Raw genomic sequence first — 19,908 nt, 5'->3', positions numbered from 1 at the left:
CTACCTTCCAGGTTCAATCAATTCTCCTGCCTCACCTTCCCAAGTAGCTGGGATTACAGGCATGCACTACGATGCCCGGCTAATTTTGTACTTGTAATAGAGATGGGGTTTCTCCATGTTGGTCAGGCTGGTCTCAAACTCCGGACCTCGGGTGATCTGCCCACCTCAGCCTCCCAAAGTGCTGTGGTTACAGGTGTGAGCTACTGCACCCAGTGGACTTTCCTTGCTTTTGATGACCTTGACAGTTTGGGGAGTATTAGGCATATTGTGGGAAACCCCCCTATTAGAATTCATCCGATGTTTTTCTCCTTATTCGATTGGGGTTGTAGGATCTGGGGAGGAATATCACAGAGGTAAATTTTTATCATTCTTTCAAGGATACATACTGTCAACATGGTTTATCACTATTGCTGTTGACCTTGGTCACCTGGCTGAGGGAGTGTTGTCTCCACTCTCCTTCCACTGCATACTGTGGAAGGAATCCCCGGCTCATGCTTAAGGAGCAGGGATTTAGACTCCACATCCTTGAGGGCAGACTATCTACGTAAATTATTGGAAAATCTGCGTGGGAATTCATCTCTTCTCTTCCATTTACTGATGTGTTCAGTAATTTATTTATGTCACTAGAGCCATAAATGCCTACATTTACTTTATGTTTATAATCCAATACTAATTTTGTTGCTCAAATTGTTCAGTTTTGGACATTGGGAGCTCTCAGTTAGTTCTTGAACCCTTTTTACAAATTCCCACCATTATGGAGTGGATTTAATTTTTTTTAGCATCAAATAGGAGATTTTCTCTATTCATTGTCACAGATACCTCTTGACTTTTTTTTTGTGAAGGAGGCTAGAAACACACCTCTTGTAGAATATAGTAATTGTTTAATGATTATTGCTTTTGACCTCTAGGTGTCCTCATAACATAAGTGGGAAAACCCTCAAAAGATTGTAGTACTAAAAACTGTTTGTGTGGACTGTGTGGTTTTCATTTTGCCACAGAAATTGCTCTGAAATAATCTGTCTTCCCTAGAAAATCCTGCTTTCTTCATGCCTTCGCCACACTAACTGTGCCTTCTCTACTGTATCCCTCTTTAGCCCAGACCAAAATTGTAACTTTTCCCTCTTAGGCTCCCTCAATGTATTGCTTGAGAAATGTCAGACTGTGAGCATGGATTACTTTTGTGGCTTGCCAACACTTCAGTTTTAAGGACTCATTAGCAAGTATGAAATAAATGAATACCAACACAGTCAATGGCTGGCAGAGGCTGGTATATCGAATGATGCTCAGAAGTCAATCTGAAAAGGCCACAGGGAAGTCAAGTGACAGGACCCAGCAAAAATAGACAAGGAAGAATTTATAGGAGAGTTCTCCGTCAGACTAGAGGGAGGTGAAACAGTATACAGTCGTGCGCCAAATAACACCATTTCAGTCAATGACTGACTGCATATACAACGTTGGTCCTATAGGTTCCAAAGCTGAAAAATGTCTGTTACCTGATGACATTGTAGCCATCCTAAAGCAGTGCAATGCATTACTCATGTGTTTGTGGTGATGCTGATGTAAAGAAATCTGCACTGCCAGTCATATAAAAGTATAGCACATAGAATTAGGTGTAACACATAATACTAGGTAATAAGCGACTATGGGCCGGGTGTGGTGGCTTACACCTGTAATCCCAGCACTTCGGGAGGTTGAGGCAGGTGGATTATGGGGTTGAGAGATCGAAACCATTCTGGCCAACACGGTGAAACCCCGTCTCTACTAAAAATACAAAAATTTGCTGTTGCATGCCTGTAGTCCTGGGTACTCAGGAGGCTGAGGCAGGAGAATCACTTGAACTTGGGAGGCAGAGGTTGCAGTGAGCTGAGATCGCACCACTGAACTCCACTCCAGCCTGGCAACAGAGTAAGACTCCAATCCCAGCACTTTGGGAGGCCGAGTCGGGTGGATCAAGAGGTCAAGAGATCGAGACCATCCTGATCAACATGGTGAAACCCCGTCTCTACTGAAAATGTAAAAAATTAGCTGGGCATGGTGGCACATGCCTGTAATCCCAGCTACTCGAGAGGCTGAGGCAGGAGAATTGCCTGAACCCAGGAAGCGGAGGTTGCGGTGGGCCGAGATCGTGCCATTGCACTCCAGCCTGGGTAACAAGAGCGAAACTCCGTCTCCAAAATAAATAAATAAATAAATAAATAAATAAATAAATAAATAAATAAATGACTATGTCATTTTAGAGTGCACTCCTGCTTATTAAAACAAAATGTACTGTAAAACAGCCTTCGTCGAGTACTTCAGGAGGTATTCCAGAAGATGGCATTATTGTCATAGGAGATGACAACCCCAAGCATGTTATTGCCCTGAAGACCTTCCAGTGGGATGAGACATGGAGGTGGAAGACAGTGATCTTGATGATCCTGACCCTTTGTAGGCCTAGGCTAATGTATGTGTTTGTGCCTCAGTTTTTAACAAAAAAAGTTTAAAAAGTAAAAAAAGTTTCAATACAAAAAAGCCTTATAGAATAAAGACATAAGAAAGAAAACATTCTTATACAGCTGTACAATATATTTGTGTTTTAAGTGTTATTATGAGTCAAAAAGGTTTTTAAAAATTAAAAAGGTTATAAAGTTAAAAAGTTACAGTAAGCTTAGGTTAATTTTTATTGAAGAAAGAAAACATTTTAGTAAATTTAGTGTTGTCTAAGGGTATGGTGTTTATAAAGTGTACAGTAATGTCCTAGGCCTTCACATTCACTTATTACTCACTCATGGACTCACCCAGAGCAACTTCCAATCCTGCAAGCTCTGTTCATGGTAAGTGCCCTATACGGTGTGTCATTTTTATCTCTCATATCATGTTTTCACTGTGCCTTTTCTGCAAATACTTAAACATTGTGTTACAACTGCCTATATTGAGTATTGAGTACAATAGCATGCTATCCAGGTTTGTAGACTAGGGGTAAGAGGCTATACCATTTAGCCTATGTGAGTGGTAGGCTCTGCCTTCTGGGTGTGTGAAAGTACATTCTGTGATGTACACACAACAACAATATCATGTCTTAGAATGCATCCATGTGGTTAAGTGATGAATGACTGTATTTGAGTCAGAGAGGTGTTTTTTTGTTTGTTTGTTTGTTTTTGAGATGAAGTCTCGCTCTGTCACCCAGGCTAGCGTGCAGTGGCATGATCTCGGCTCACTCCGCCTCCCAGGTTCAAGTAATTCTCCTGCCTCAGCCTCCCAAGTAGCTGGGATTACAGGCGCCTGCCACCATGCCTGGCTAATTTTTATAATTTTTGCATTTTTGCCTATGTGATGGAAGAGTTTTAGGCTGCTGTTTATAGGTAATTGCCTATAGAGTTGAAAGAGGTAGTGTTTTCTTCCTCATGTATGAAAAGCCAAATTAGATTATAGTCACTAAATTTTTACCTTTTTAGCATTTGTTTTTTGGTGTCCTGGAAAAACATATTGATTCATTTTATATACAATCTTTTTTTTTTTTTTTTTTTTGAGACGGAGTCTTGCTCTCTTGCCCGGCTGGAGTGCAGTAGCATGATCTTGGCTCACTGTAACCTCCGCCTCCCCGGTTTAAGTGATTCTCCTGCCTCAGCCTCCTGAGTGGCTGGGACTACAGGCATGCGCCACCACACCCAGCTAATTTTTGTATTTTTAGTACAGATGGGGTTTCACCATGTTGGCCAGGATGGTCTCCATTTCTTGACCTCATGACCCATCTGCCTCGACCTCTCAAAGTGCTGGGATTACAGGCATGAGCCACCATGCCTAGCCTTATATAAAATCTTTTAATTTGTTGAATGAGTATGGGGAATGAATTTAACTTTTATGTCTAGTAAAGAGCTTTTAAAAATAGATTATAATTAAAAAAACAAACAAAAAAAACAAAAAAATAGATTATAATTTCCCTGAAAATATGCTCCCCCCAAAAGCAAATTAGGCACATTTATAAAATTACTTTCTGTATTATTAACACAGAAAGTTTTCTGAGCTTCCCATCTTTAACCAACAGCCTGTTATGTGTACAAATTAAGCAATATGTCAATACATATGACTGAAAATGAAAACAATTTGAACTTGTATGATAGGCAAAACCACACATATAATAGTCAGCTGGTTTCCATTAACCCTACGTGTATTAGATGAAAGGCCCTTAAAACATCTGTTTTAAAAGTAGGATATTTAGACTGTTGATTCATTTTTAGAAATTGATAGTGATGCCTATTTAACTTTCATTTATTCCCAGGTATCTTGGAACTTTTTTTATGAATCCCTGGGAATTTACCACTTACTGAAAAATGCTGATTTAGATGATCTTGAGGTTCCACATAACATATAGAGTGAGTCAGTATTGTAGAAAGATTGCATTACTACTACTTGGTCACAGAGACAGCTCCCCAGGCATCCTGCTTTCCTTTTTTTTTTTTTTTTTTTTTTTTTTGAGACATAGTTTTGCTTTTCTTACCCTGGCTATGGTGCAATGGCACGATCTTGGCTCACTGTAACCTCTGCCTCCCAGGTTTAAGCCATTCTCCTATCTCAGCCTTCCAAGTAGCTGGGATTGTAGGCATGTGCCACCATGCCTGGCTAATTTTTGTATTTTTAGTAGAGACAGAGTTTTACCACGTTGGCAAGGCTGGTCTCTAACTCCTGACCTCAGGTTATCTTCTCTCCTCTGCCTCCCAAAGTACTGAGATTACAGGCGTGAGCCACCACGCCTGGCCTGCATCCTGCTTTCCTTTAATAGGACAACCATGAACTAGATTTATGTCTGTAAACCCATGTTTACTGTCTATATGCAAATTAGTAACTCCTTTGATTAAAATAAATTAGTGTTTCTTTCAGTACTTTAATATGACTCCTAAATTTCGTATTTTAGAATTTGATGAAAAAGTCTGTGTTCACCCCTCATAGTTTTAGCAATGTACTGTAATTGTTCTTAGCTTCTCTTTTGCCATGTTCAATAGTGTACTTTTTGTTTATTTTCACTGTGGCAGACTTCCTCTGTCTTACATAACCGAGCATTACTGAACTCATTATGTAACCTCGGACAAGTTTCCTAACCTTTATGAACCTCAGTTTCTCCATCTATGAAAAGGAGATAGTACCTGTCTTAAGTATTGAGAGGATTAAATCAGATAATCTATATAGTAGCACTGTGCCTGGCTATGGCAAGTGCTCCGTAAGTTTTAGCTGCCATCATCATCATCATCATCATCATTATCAATTCCCAGCTTCCAAACCTGTGAGTTCTATGCCTAACAGGGTTAGGCACAGCAGATTTTTTTTTCTTTTTTCCAAAGGGTTCCAGGTACCCATAGGCTCCAAAAAATGTTTGTAAACTAAGTAATATGACCCACATGTTTAATGACTATTTTCTAAATAAATATAGATGATATCTTGAACAAATGCAGATTCATTTATAACTGCTAAAGAATTCATAAGTTTTTATATTTTTTCTTAATTCAAGAATTTTTAGAGTTAAATTGATTTTTAGAGTTTAAATTGACTTTTGTTAATGTTAAAGAGGGATCTATAAGCTTAAAATGATTGACCCTGTATTCTTTATCATTTTATTCTTTCTTCTGTTGACTTCTCCAAGTTCTATTAGGCTTGCTTTTGAGGTTTGAGAACCAAAACGATATGGTAAATTTAATATGCCCCACAGCTTCATCGATTTTTTAAAATTCAAATTGTAATTTTTTTCTTTAAGAAAAATTTATACAGGGTCTTGCTCTGTTGCCCAGGCTGGAGTGCAGTGGCATAATCTTGGCTCACTGCAACCTCTGCCTCCCTGGCTTAAGGGATCCTCCAATCTCAACCTCCCCAGTAGCTGGGACTACAAGCACTCAGCACCAGACCCGACTAACTTTTTTGTAGAGATGGGGTTTCGCCATGTTGCCCAAACTGGTCTTGAACTCCTGGACTCAAGCAATCTGCCCTCCTTGGCCTCCCAAAGTGCTGGTATTATAGGTGTGAGCCACTGCATCTGGCCTCATCCAATGTTTTGATAATTTTTTTTTTTAATTCTCATTCCAGTAACTGATGGCGTTCAATTATCTGTTGACACTTGGTTAAAATCATAACATGAATTGATGCTAGGAGAATCTAGCATGGTTTTTCTCTACTTTGTATTGAGCAGTGATAATGGTGCTCTCCTTGGGTTTGTGTATGGAGAGGTAGATGTCCTCCTTGTTTCCAAAATTTTCTAAAATAGCATTTTTTTTTTCTGTTTTTGAGAGCAAGTCTCATGCTGTTGCCTAGGATGGAGTGCAGTGGCATGATCTCGGCTCACTGCAACCTCCGCCTCCCAGGTTCAAGAGATTTTCCTGCCTCAGTCTCCCAGGGAGCTGGGATTACAGGCATGTGCCACCATGCCTTTTTTTTAATTTTTTACTTTTTTATTTTTAATAGAGACATGGTTTCACCATGTTGGCCAGGCTGGTCTCAAACTCCCGACTTCAAGTGATCCATCCACCTCGGCCTCCCAAAGTGCTGGGATTGCAGGTGTGAGCCACTGTGCCTGGCCTGAAATAGCATTTGTCATACTTTTATTCAGCCTCTCTTGGTTTTAAATGACAGAAACCCAAGTGGCTTAGGAAAATGAAGAGATTATTGAAAGAATTCCAAAGCAAAAGGTTTCATGGCCAAATCATGGGAAGGGCAGATACAGCAGACCCAGGGATCCAAATACTACCAGAACAATCTTTCAGCCTCCTCCCTGTGCTGATGGAGTTCCCTCCCAGGTCAAGGAAGAGGGCTGCCACAAAGCAGACTGAGCCATGTTCAGATTTCCTAGGATCTGAACCAGATGGGCCTTATATCAGGTGTCCACCTTTGGACCAGTCAGCTATGGCCAGAAAGTTGGGCTATCAAAGTGGCCCAGCTGGATCAGGTGCTAGCTCCACATCAATTTGGAGTGTCACAACTCCCTGGGGGAGTCATATGATTAGAGTACAGACAGAATCATTCCCCGGAAGATTTGCAGCAGAACTGTAGCCATCCCCTGTAACACTATCTTTGTGATTCTTGGTTCCTTATACATTCCAATTGACTACAATGTCAGTTCTTGGAAGAACATCTATTTTGTTCAATTGTCTATCTCCTGGTCTAGGACAGCATCTGTTGTAAATGTTTGTTTAATAAATCATGAAGTGATGAATTCATATAATATATTGTGATATACAAAGTGGTTATGTAAGATTTTATTGCATCTTGTCATGTCATGTCAAGTCATGGTAAAAAGTGAAATGCTGTAACAGTTCTGGCCTGTTCATCTAGGAGTCACCAAATTCTAAGCTTCAGTCTCTTCCTTTGTGAAAAAAAGAGTATCTCTATTCTGACATTGTCCCCATTTAGAGAAGTGAATTTGCATTGGAGGTAAAATCATTGTATTACATGTACATAAAAATTACATGGGTTTCATTGTGTATTCATCATTGCCTCACTTGTGAACCAGAAAATATAAAGTTTTTGACTGAAGCAGATGGAAATATTTCCTTTCAGTGTCTTTTCATCTTGTTCAGAGGGCCACACTTGATAGATTTTTCTTCTGGTTGGAGTATATGGGCTTTAATTTAGTCCCTAATAGTGATTCCCACAAATAAATCTCTACAAATGAGTGATAAGGAGATATAATCTCACTAAACATTTCACTGTGTCCTTTTTTTTTAAACTGGTTTTTAGGTTTTTGTCAAGCAGGAAAGGATTTGCGTTTGGTATCACTGTGTATGGAACAAATTGACATCCCAGCAGGATTCCTCCTGGTGGGGGCCAAGTCTCCCAATCTGCCTGAACACATCCTAGTTTGTGCTGTTGACAAGCGATTTCTACCGGATGATAATGGGAAAAATGCACTTTTAGGTGAGTATTTCATGCCTATAAAATTCCTTCCAAGATGAGGGAGTTAATTTTTAAAAATATACCAAAGGATCATTTGGGGATTATATAGTGAAATTTTAGTGAAATTGAGCAGATGGTTTAGTTCAATTATGAGACATTTTTTTCTTTTGGTAATTTCTTAAATTTTTTTTTTCTTTTTTGAGATGGAGTTTTGCTCTTGACACCCAGGCTAGAGTGCAGTGGCACAATCTTGGCTTGCTGCAACCTCTGCCTCCTGGGTTCAAGTGATACTCCTGTCTCAACTTCCTGAGTAGCTGGAATTATAGGTGCCCACCACTGCGACCTGCTAATTTTTATATTTTTAGTAGAGACAGGGTTTCACCATGTTGGCCAGGCTGGTCTCAAACTTCTGACCTCAGGTGATCTGCCTGCCTTGGGCTCCCAAAGTGCTGGGATTATAGGCATAAGCCACCACTCCTGGCCTTTTCATTTTTATTCATTCTGAAAACACTTACCTTAAATAAATGACTTTTTTGACCTGGCATTTTTAAAAAGCATGCAATTTATCAAAAATTAATATTTTACAAAGAAAAGAGAATTTACTCTCTTTAGTCATTAATTTGGACCTGATATCAAGTCAACTCTTAATTATGCATCTGTGGATTATTCCCTTTGTAGATGATTTGTTGTTTTTCCATACCACCCATTATTTCTAGCCATACTTACGTGATGTGATTCTCACTTTATATTTAACATTAGTTCAACCAAAATAACTAGGACTATATATCTTTGTATCTCTATATGTTATAAAATGTAAATGACTTTATCTCAGAATTATTTTACTTTCTGTTGTTAGAGTCTGGGCTTTTTCACAACATAGCTTTCCTATATCATAGGAAATAACAGACTTGATTTATTTTATTTTAAATGATTAAAAAGATAAGAAAACACATGAGATTTGTTGCTTTTTTACTGCTGCATTTCTCTACTGTTGTTTTTGTTTCTCAGAATTTTTCTTACTATAGATGAAATCGTGTTTTAGGCACAAATATCAGTAAAAAGGAAAAAAATAGGTCAGTGAATTCAAATATTGCATTGACCATGATATGTATTTATTTTTGTAGTCTGATACATTCTTCCTAGTTATATAGTGTCATCAGAAAGTCTAGCAATACATTGATCAATATCTTGAGCCAGAAAGTAACCCTGCACACGCCTCATAGAAGTTCCTTAAATTATAGTTTAAAGGCTTCTCATGGTTCATAGGAAAAGAAATGGTAATTTTCATTTTTCATAAGGCTCTCATTAAAAAAAAATTTTCACTTTGTTTTAGTGAAATTGAGCAGATGGTTTAATATAGAAGTCTAATGATAAATCTAATATGCTGGACTAAAATAGCAAAGAAGGTCCAATTATTCATTTTTTCATTCAGCAGTATTTATTCAAAATGACAGAAATCAGACTAGGCTCTGATGTAGGAACACAGCAATTATAAGACACAGTCCTAATCCTCACAGAGCTTACTACCTAGTAGGCTATAGTAGAACAACTTCAGAAAACTTTTTAGCATTTGAAAAGCATTATAGTCTCATCTAATGAAACAGTTCAGGTGTGTCTCTGACTGTAGACAATGAAAATCTCTCATAATGCATTTTTTGTTTAATGATTTTTTTGTAACTAGGGAATCCTCTTAGAATATGTCATGGAAAAGACACAGAAAACACCATCAGAATAATAGACTTCGTAATCCTTAGAAATCAGGAGTGAGACCAAAGACCATGGGCTTTGGAATCAGAACTGTGTTCAAATCCCAGATTTGCCACTTAGCACTTTAAGAACTTCAGCACTTTAAGTTCCGTATTTTAAGAACTTAGAGTCTTAGATTGTCCATGCATATAATGGGGCCATTAACACCTACCTTGTGGAGTCATAAAGATCAAATGAGATGATGTCTTTAAAGCACCCACCCAGCACAGTGCTTGGGACATAGTATTTGCTCTTCAAATGGTAGTTATTTTACTATTGTATTCATTAAGTACCCTTACAGACTTGGAACCTTGCTTACTTTCTCCAGGCTTGTAAGTGGACATAATTTTTCACTAACCACTTCTCCATGTAAAAGTGCAGTGCAGCAACAAAATGTCAGGTTTTTCTTAAATAAGGACATTGTTGAGATTTTTACATGTTTAGTACTCTATTGTCCAAAAACTAATATTCATCCAATATTTCTTAAAGTGGATGATTTTTATATGCAGTAAAATATAGTGGGAAAAAATGTTTAAGCCCACTGTTCTAGAACTCCTGTGGATCCAATATCAATTTGTCTAAATTTTAATATAAATTATGCAGATTCCAAAGACTGTGGGGGAATTGATTTAAACATATATTGATCCAGTTGGTAGTGCCTGTGCCCCAAATCTACCATGCAATTGGAAGACTTGATTGCCAGAAAAACTAGAAGGTAATTTGGCTGTGAGTGGTATTATTTTTTGTTTTCAGTGACAACAAGAATGTTAAGCAGATAAAATCTCCCTTGAAGGAAGGCTAATGCTGAAATCATACAGAGTTTTTAAAAAGGACTCTAGGATTCTAACTCTTTTATATTGTTAACTTACTATTAATGTGAAGATCCTCTCCTTTGCAGATTATTCAGACCCATGGCTTTTCTTCCTCTTCACACTCTTGCTTTTCACCTCAAAATAGACAGAGGAAAAGATAAACGATCACACTCAACGTCAGTACTTTGTTAATTCTAATTCTCACACTAATCTTTTCTAAACCACTTGGACCTATCAGTTAAAAGTTTCATGTTTTGGCACTGTTCTTGATTATTTTGACTGAAAGGTTCTTGTAGCTTTTTTCTGTGTCTTGGGTATGGCATATCTACTTCACAGGTCAGGCAATTTTCCATGAAGGTGCAATGATCAGACCAGAATGTAATTTCCACAAAGGCAGGGACTTTGTTTGCTTTGTTCAGTGCTAAAAAACCTGGTGCCTACAACAGTGTCTAGCACATAATAGAGTACAGTATTTGTTGGATGCATGGGTGGGTGGGTGGGTGGGTGGATGGATGGATAGATGAATGACTTTGGTGACCTAGGCAGCCATTGGCAACCTTTTTTTGGAGGGGGAGGGGCTACTACTTTAAGATATTAGACAAATAGTCAAATGCTCTCACATGTAATCCATCTCTGAATATATTTTAAGTCATTTATACAATTGTTTACATGTCTATAAAGTGGCAGTAATAAATTATTAATTCTGTGTAATTGACCAGAGGTTATGAATATCTGTTTTTCACCACTGTTTCCCCAGTGTTTAGGAAAATGCCTAGCATATAGGTAGATGCTCAATAAATAGTTGTGGATTGAATAATAATAAACTGGACTTCCTGTTTATAAATGCTTTGAATTGATGGTTAGCATTCTGAGATTAGGATATTGTGAGATAGGCTATCTTTAATCCTTGTGGCTTTTCTCTTCTCTATTTATATATCTTTGTTTATTTATTTATTTATTTATTTTTAAAATTTTTTTGAGGTGGAGTCTTGCTCTGTCGCCCAGGCTAGAGTGCAGTGGCGCAATCTCGGCTCACTGCAGCCTCCGCCTCCTGGGTTCAAGTGATTCTCCTGCCTCAGCCTCCCAAATAGCTGGGACTACAGGCGCATGCCACCATGCCCAGCTAATTTTTTGTGTATATTTTTTTTAGTAGAGATGGGGTTTCACCATGTTAGCCAGGATGGTCTTGATCTCCTGACCTTGTGATCTGCCCGCCTCAGCTTCCCAAAGTGCTGGGATTAAAAGCGTGATCCACCGCACCCAGCCTTTTATATATCTTTGTTAATTATAAATATATATCAGATTGAGGCCGGGCGCGGTGGCTCATGCTTGTAATCCCAGCACTCTGGGAGGCTGAGGCAGCAGATCACAAGTTCAGGAGTTCAAGACCAGCCTGGCCAAAATAGTGAAACCCCGTGTCTACTAAAAATAAAAAAAAAATTAGCCGGGTATGGCGGTGCCTGCCTGTAATCCCAGCTACTTGGGAGGCTGAGGTAGGAGAATTGCTTGAACCTGGAAAGGGGAGGTTGCAGTGAGCCAAGATCTCATTGAACTCCAGTGCCATCGAACTCCAGCCTGGGCAACAGAGTGAGACTTCGTCTCAAAACATAACAATACAAAACTATATATATACATATATATATATATATATATATATACACACACACACACACACACACACACACACACGTATATAAGGTTGGTTTAGGGGTCTGAAAAGAGTTTATCACTTCATCAGTGAATTTGTTTTCAGTTATTTACGTATAGAGATACTGCCTTTATACAATATGGAATGCCCTTTCTTTTTTTTTTTTTTTTTTTTGAGACGGAGTTTCGCTCTTGTTATCCAGGCTGGAGTGCAATGGCACAATCTCGGCTCACCGCAACCTCCGCCTCCTGGGTTCAGGCAATTCTCCTGCCTCAGCCTCCTGAGTAGCTGGGATTACAGGCACGCACCACCATGCCCAGCGAATTTTTTGTATATTTAGTAGAGACAGGGGGTTTCACCATGTTGACCAGGATGGTCTCAATCTGTTGACCTCGTGATCCACCCACCTCGGCCTCCCAAAGTGCTGGGATTACAGGCGTGAGTCACCGCGCCCGGCTGGGATGCCCTTTCTTATTACAACTTTTTTGTCGTGTTAATCTATATAATAGTAAATATGTTATGTCCTCATCAGACACAACTAGAAGAACTCACTCTCTTACTGTCTGCGTTTACTCTGTGTGTTAAGGGGGGACTGAAAGTTGATATTTTTTTTCCTGAGACAGAGTTTCACTCTTGTTGCCCAGGCTAGAGTGCGGTGGCGTGATCTCAGCTCACTGCAACCTCCACCTCTTGGGTTCAAGTGATTCTCCTGCTTCAGCCTCCTGAGTAGCTGGGATGACAGGCATGTGCCACCATGCCCAGCTAATTTTTGTATTTTTAGTAGAGATGGGGTTTCACCATGTTGGCCAGGCTGGTCTCAAGCTCCTGACCTTGTGATCTGCCCTCTTCAGCCTCCCAAAGTGCTGGGATTACAGGCGTGAGCCACTGTGCCTGGCCAGAAAAGTTGATTTTCAGTAAAGCAAGGCACAGCTTTTCATCCTATCAGTTTTCTCTGTTTCTTCTTTTTTCCATGTCCCCTGTTCCCACCAGGTCACCAAAGTTTTTATTTCATTTGATTTGTCTGAGTGAGGAATTGTTTGGATATTAGATCTAAAGGAATAATAAGCTAGTATGAATAAAGAAGTGTTAGAAAAGGGGAAATGGGAATCTCAAGATTATAGCTAAATCTCACAGAAACTTGAAGCTGACAAAACCCTGAATTTGCACATCTAGCCCATGCTCTGCTATCCTCTTCACAGATCAGCTTTCTCTTCATGGTTCTTGGTTACCATACCTTAGCTTACATGTGGCTGACATAGCCCTAATTTGGATTCCAATTCTATAAAACCTAACAAATCCAACCTCCAGTACACTGCCTGACTTTTTGTATTTATTTCAAAATTCCAAAACAGAGAGTCTGATTGTCCCAGACTGAGTCAGACAATGAGGCACAGGCTCACCAGCTGTGGCCATGGAGGTAAGTTCAAGTGGTAGAGAGGGCAGAGAACCAGGGTGAAGATGCAGGTTCTCTAAGAAGGAGTATGTGGGGAAGAAATAATAGACATTCTAGAGCCAAGCTTTTTATTATATTATGTGCTCTATTTCCTTAACTATTACTGTATTTATCTACTCTATTTCCTTATCCATTATTTTTTAGAGCAGCATTTAAATTATATCCAGTCTTTCACTGTTATAAAATAACTGCTAAAAAAATGTGTACCTGGTTTTTTTCCCTCTGAATTATTTCCTTGAAATTGAGACATTTTTGGCACAAAGAATGCAAATGTTTCTATGCTTTTTAATACGTAAAAGTATTGTATCAACTTACAAGGCCATTAGTAACATTGGTTTTCATCACTTCAGGGTTTTCTGGAAATTGTATTGGTTGCGGAGAAAGAGGATTTCGATATTTCACGGAATTTTCAAACCACATTAACTTGAAGCTCACCACTCAGCCAAAGAAGCAGAAGCACTTAAAGTACTACCTAGTCAGAAGCTCCCAGGGTGTGCTTTCTAAGGGACCTCTTATCTGCTGGAAAGGTAGTCAATTTCCAGGAAGAAAAGGGGAGGGAATGGAGATTTTACAATGGTGACAAGTGAACCATACAAGGTTCAGGGTTCAGGTGCGATACTGATAAATATCCCAACTTCAGAAGGCTATCCAAAAATGTAAAGCCTTCTGGTAGGTTATTTGGCTTCCCTTACTATTTTTAACAGAGACAATTCAAGTTTAGGAAAGTGCATGTTGGCCGGGCACAGTGGCTCATGCCTGTAATCCCAGCACCTTGGGAGGCCGAGGCGGGCAGATCATGAGGTCAAGAGATCGAGACCATCCTGGCCAACATGGTGAAACCCTGTCTCTACTAAAAATACAAAAATTAGCCAGGTGTGGTGGTGCGCACCTGTAACCCTAGCTACTTGGGAGGCTGAGGCAGGAGAATTGCTTGAACCTGGGGAGATGGAGGTTGCAGTGAGCAGAGATCGCACCACTGCACTGCAGCCTGGTGACAGAGCGAGATTTCATCTCTAAATAAATAAATAAAGGAAAGTGCATGTTTCTTTATTTGTCTTTTGGGAAAGGAGTACAGCTTTCAGGGGGAAAAATTGACTCTTTCTAGCTCTTCCATCGTTTAGAGAGGACCTCAGGGTGACAACTCCTTTTTTCTCTGTTTAATTTCTTTGGAGGTTCCCCAGCATTTTTTCTATTTTAATTAGACCTAAACATACTTAGAATAAACATTAATGTTCTCTTCATAATAACCTTGGAAAATACACTATTAAGTTGGCAAAGTGTTATTTCTTATACATTAGAAAGAACTTATTTATAAAAATGAAGCCAGTTGAAACTTCACATCTTCATGTGCTTGATAGGAATTGACAGAAGTTCTCTTCACTGTGCTAAAGAAAAAAAGTATTTAATTATTATTCTATGGATCAGTTTCTTAGATGCTGAGATTTTTTTCTCCATTTGATATTTATCTTTAATGTTTCTATTTGATGTCTACACAAGATTTTTGCCTATGAAAAACAGCATCATATTCCAAATTACAACCACAGATTTGTTTCTGAGCCCTTCACCTTAATTTCTCTTGGTTACCTTTGAAGTAGCGTTATGTGGTTCTTTAGGAAATGGGTACATATTCCAAGACAGGTATCATCAGAACTTAAAGCTTGTGACCACTAAATCATAAGCTGGGGAATTATAGATAAATCTTTATCCCATACTTAACCTGGCAGGGGAGATACCATGATCACGAAGGTGGTTTTCCCAGAGCAAGGCTTATCCATTGCACTCTGGATGTGCTGACCCCTGCGATTTCCCCAAATGTGGGAAACTCGACTGCATAATTTGTGGCAGTGGGGGACTGCGTTTGCACTTTCCCCTGGTTTTTCGTAAAAAAAAAAAAAAAAGGAAAACAAAAGTCTTTATCCTATTAAAGGATTTTTCTCATAAAAATCATTTGAATGTCATAAATCCTAAGAAAAGGATAAAAATAGGATAGATATCACCTCTCTCCCTTTTAATTTCCTTCTTTAGCCTTGTTTTGGTTGTATAAAATATTTTTAACTTTTTAGTACTCAATGGCAATTCATCTTTCTTTTTTTTTTTTTCTTTTTGAGACAGGATCTCACTCTGTTGCCCAGGCTAGAGTATAGTGGCTCACTGCAACCTCCCCGACCCTGGGCTCAAGTGATCCTCTCACCTCAGTCTCCCAAGTAGCTGGGACTACAGACGAACACCACCGTGCCTGGCTAAATTTTGTATTTTTTGTAGGGATAGGGTTTTGTCATGTTGCCCGGGCTGATCTCAAGCTGAAGTGATCCACCTACTTTGGCCTCTCAAAATGGTAGCATTACAGGGATGAGCCACCATGCCTGGCCTCTTCTTCCTAATAAAGAATAACATTTGTGAAAGAAGCCTCATGTTTATAATAGTTGCTATTTTGGAACTGAAATTATGTCTATATAATTTATATATGTACACATGATAGCAATATATATGTATGTATATATTACATATTGGAGATACACTCTTAGGCTAGAATACAATAGCTCTTCATAGAAAGCCATAGCATAGAAAGTTACAGAAAACTGCTTGCAGTCCTTGTATGTATCCAATAAACTTGGAGATATTCTAAAAAACCATCTATAATTAACTTTTTCATATATAATCATTTATATTCCTTTTTCACATGCTACTTTTTGAGACTAATCGGGTAAAATTTTGTTGGAAGTTAACAGTCCCACAGGCTGTCCTAGTATTTACTTTCTACCTGAATCAGTACAAAGCACTATTAAAATATGCCAGAGGCCCACTAATACTGGTTTGCTTAAAATGAAGCTTGGTATAGCATGATCAGTACCACTTTGAATATAGTCTCCTTTAATAAGAACTGAGAATAATATTAATTTGAGCATAAATTTTTCTCTACTGCTTACGCATTTTTCTTTGCTTCTGTTTTTGGACCTAAATTAAGGTTGTGAAGAGAAGGTTGTAGGCAGCCTAGACAGACCCTAGGTTACTTTTTATACATAAACGAATCCCAGGTAGGATGTTAACTGGTATTGAAAGACTTACTAGGTTTTCATAAATTACTAATGTGTTAACCTCTGTCTTACCCATTAAACTACCATAACTATATTGGTTATGAGTATTTTTCCTCTGGGAACTAGTATGTAGGGAACAAAGGTCGAATTTTTTTTGAAACTATTTATTTGCCTTCCAAACAAAAGCACTGTGTTCGCTAGTTTAAATATTCTGTTGGAGTCAGGATTGGGGAAGGGAATCTCTAGAGAGGTGGCTGCCACTTAAGGAGCAGCAATTTAATTTAGCGATTTTATAGATTGTGTTCCCATCACCTGTTTTAACAGAACACTGGTCATTTCATACTATGTGTTTTTTACTCTTTTCCAGAATGTAGAAGCCGACAATCCTCTGCTTCTTGCCAAACTATTAAACCAAGCTCTTCAGTGTCGTCAACTGTGACCCCAGAAAATGGGACAACTAATGGATACAAAGCAGGATTCACTCAGACAGGTATGGGGTATTTTCTTTTGACATTTCAAGCATCACATGTATATTTAATGAGGCTTTTTTTTTAATACTTACTGCTGGTTAGTTTGAATAGAGAGATTTCAAAGTAAAGGTATTACTTGAGTTACTATTAGAATTAGAACTCAGCCTTGAGATGGATTAATCTTTGGATGACCAGGACTGAAGTCCTTATAGTTCTGACAGTTGGTAGGAAATTTAGCTGAAGCCTAGGACCTCATTCTAGGGGAGACTGACAGTAGGCAGTAAGTAGAAATGCAGACATGAGGGAAGTCTGCATCATAGCCATCCAGTGGCAAGTACTGGGGACACAGTCATGAAGACTGGAGTTCCAGGGTAGTGGGTAGGGCTCTAACTAACTGGGATACAAAGCAAGGTCCTAGGCTACGATTATGGATGACAACGGATGAATCCAGGATCTAGTTTCTAGTGGTACAAGAGAGGGACTTAGTTATGAGTAACTAGATAAAATCTTAGTGCCTGAAACTAGCTCACAACATCAGGGCAGGATCAGCAGAATGACTGATCTACTACTGAGCAGATAACCTACTCATCTGAGGCTTCTAAAAATTCCTCCAGTATAGAGCACCAGCCCAGGCCCTGAAGCCAAGATAAGATTCCAAATAGGGCCAGGCATGTGGCTCATGCCTGTAATCCCAGCACTTTGGGAGGCTGAGGCAGGCGGATTGCCTGAGGTCGGGAGTTCGAGACCAGCCTGGTCAGCATGGAGAAACCCTATCCCTACTAAAAATACAAAATTAGCTGGGTGTGGTGGTGTGTGCCTGTAATCCCAGCTATTTGGGAGGCTGCGGCAGGAGAATTGCTTGAACCCGGGAGGCGGAGGTTGCAGTGAGCTGAGATCGCATCATTGCACTCCAGCCTGGGCAACAAGAGCGAGACTCTGTCTCAAAAAAAAAAAAAAAGATTCCAGGTAGAACTTCATGGCTCCAGCGGACCAAAGGGCTGGAGGACTTTGCCTGAAAAGATCACTGCAGATAGTATTTGAGAAAACTACTCAAAACTAGCCTTGGTTATATCTCAGACAAGAAGGAAAGTATTTTGAAAGACTGTGAATTTTTTTCATGTCACTTGTTTTTTGTAGAGTACATTTTACTTGTCTGATATGCAAACTTCATAGCATATCTACTTTGCCAGTGTTTACTCAACCACAAATTGAGAATTAAGTGGTCTTCATTTGCTACATAACATACCTCTTTCAAATTAATGTGGAATTCTGATGAGCTGGTCAATTGTTTCTACTCAAGGTATAAGTAATCATTAGAATATGTTAGCAACAGCAGCAATGATAATAAGGCTAACTTTCTTTGGGGCATTTGTGCCTGTACTCAGCTAAGTCCAGCTCTTCCTGGATTGTAAAAAGTTTGGCTTTTAAATTGCCCAGGAGATATAGATAGAGGCTCTGATTTAAGAGAATAAGCCACTTCTCTTTAGAATAAATGAAAGAACGTGGTGTCACTAGGTATTCTGGAAAGAAACAAGTTAGCATTTGGATCTGGGCATTGAAAAATGAGCCTTCATTATATTTGTGACACACCTGCACGTCTCTCTTAGAATATCATTTTAGTAATTTGATTGATCCCATGGTATATGTTATTAAGCCCACAGTGTTAAAAGCTAAGATTTACTTTATTACAACAAAAATGTATCAAGTGTTTATTTTGTTTTAAGAACCTTATCAGATGCTATAAGGCAGGGTTCCAGTACTCAACTGATGTCTACAATGATTTAAAAACCATTCATGGCTGGGTGCGGTAGCTCATGCCTGTAATCCCAGCACTTTGGGAGGCCGAGGTGGGCGGATCACTTGAGGTCAGGAGTTAAGAGACCAGCCTGGCTAACATGGCAAAACCCTGTGTCTATCAAATACACAAAAATTAGCTTGGAGTGGTGGTATGCACCTGTAATCCCAGCTACTTGGGAGGCTGAGGCACAAGAATCAGTTACACCCATGAGGTGGAAGTTGCAGTGAGCCAAGATCGTGCCACTGTACTCCAGCTTGGGTGACAGAGTGAGACTCCATCTCAAAAGAAAAAAAAATTAATATTAAAGGATTAAAGAACAATAAAACAGGGCCAGGCTCAGTGGCTTATGCCCATAATTCCAGCACTTTGGTAGGTAGGCCTAGGCGTGTGGATCCTCTGAGCTCAGGAGTTTGAGATCAGCTTGGGCAACGTAGTGAAACTCCATCTCTACTAAAAATACAAAAATTAGCTGGGTGCTGTTGCAGTGAGCCTAGATACCGCCACAGCACTCTGGCCTGGGCAACAGAGCCAGACCCTGTCTTTAAAAAAAATGACCGGGCACTGTGGCTCATGCCTGTAATCCCAGCACTTTGGGAAGCTGAGGCGGGCGGATCACAAGGTCAGGAGATCGAGACCATCCTGACCACATAGTGAAACCCAGTCTCTACTGAAATACAAAAAATTAGCCTGGCATGGTGGTGCATGCCTGTAGTCTCAGCTACTCAGGAGGCTGAGGCAGGGGAATCACTTGAACCCAGGAGGCAGGGGTTGCAGTGAGCCAAGATCACACGCTGCACTCCAGTCTGGGCGACAGAGCAAGACTCCGTCTCAAAAAAGAAAAAAAGAAAAGAAAGAAAAAGAAAAAGAACAATAAAACATGTAACCTTTCCTAAGAGGGAGAGGTAGATATGTAAGTAACCAGTGGTACCTGAAAATAATGACAAGATATTAAAATGTTAATAAGAAGTAATACAATTTTAATTCTACCAGGAAATATACTTTGTAAACAAATTTTGCTTTGAAAGAGGAAATCAAGATTCAGGCTTTAGCAAAGTCTCCTGCAGTTGCCATGATGAGACACAGGCCAGGAAC

The 19,908-nt window shown here is 39.3% G+C and overlaps 1 protein-coding gene and 1 non-coding gene across 9 annotated transcripts in view; both read left to right on the top strand.

The window, feature by feature from the left end:
• Positions 1–19,908, top strand: part of GREB1L (GREB1 like retinoic acid receptor coactivator) — a 307,520-nt gene that overhangs the window by 162,763 nt on the left and 124,849 nt on the right. For all 8 annotated transcript variants that reach the window (XM_064379355.1, XM_012445023.2, XM_064379354.1 and 5 more), the window contains 3 exons: positions 7,699–7,875; positions 13,864–14,040; positions 16,916–17,038. In XM_064379355.1, coding sequence (XP_064235425.1) covers positions 7,699–7,875; positions 13,864–14,040; positions 16,916–17,038 — 477 coding nt within the window. The remainder of the gene's footprint in view (positions 1–7,698; positions 7,876–13,863; positions 14,041–16,915; positions 17,039–19,908) is intronic.
• LOC135276171 (U1 spliceosomal RNA) lies at positions 15,222–15,386 on the top strand. The gene has a single exon (XR_010343729.1). It is a non-coding gene; the product is annotated as a U1 spliceosomal RNA (small nuclear RNA).

This window comes from Aotus nancymaae, unplaced genomic scaffold, assembly GCF_030222135.1.
Source record: "Aotus nancymaae isolate 86718 unplaced genomic scaffold, 86718_ANA_hifiasm-v0.15.2.pri h1tg000020l, whole genome shotgun sequence".
Classification (NCBI taxonomy): domain Eukaryota; kingdom Metazoa; phylum Chordata; class Mammalia; order Primates; family Aotidae; genus Aotus; species Aotus nancymaae.
Note: the sequence above shows the minus strand (reverse complement) of the source record. Positions and strands in the feature narration are given on the sequence as shown.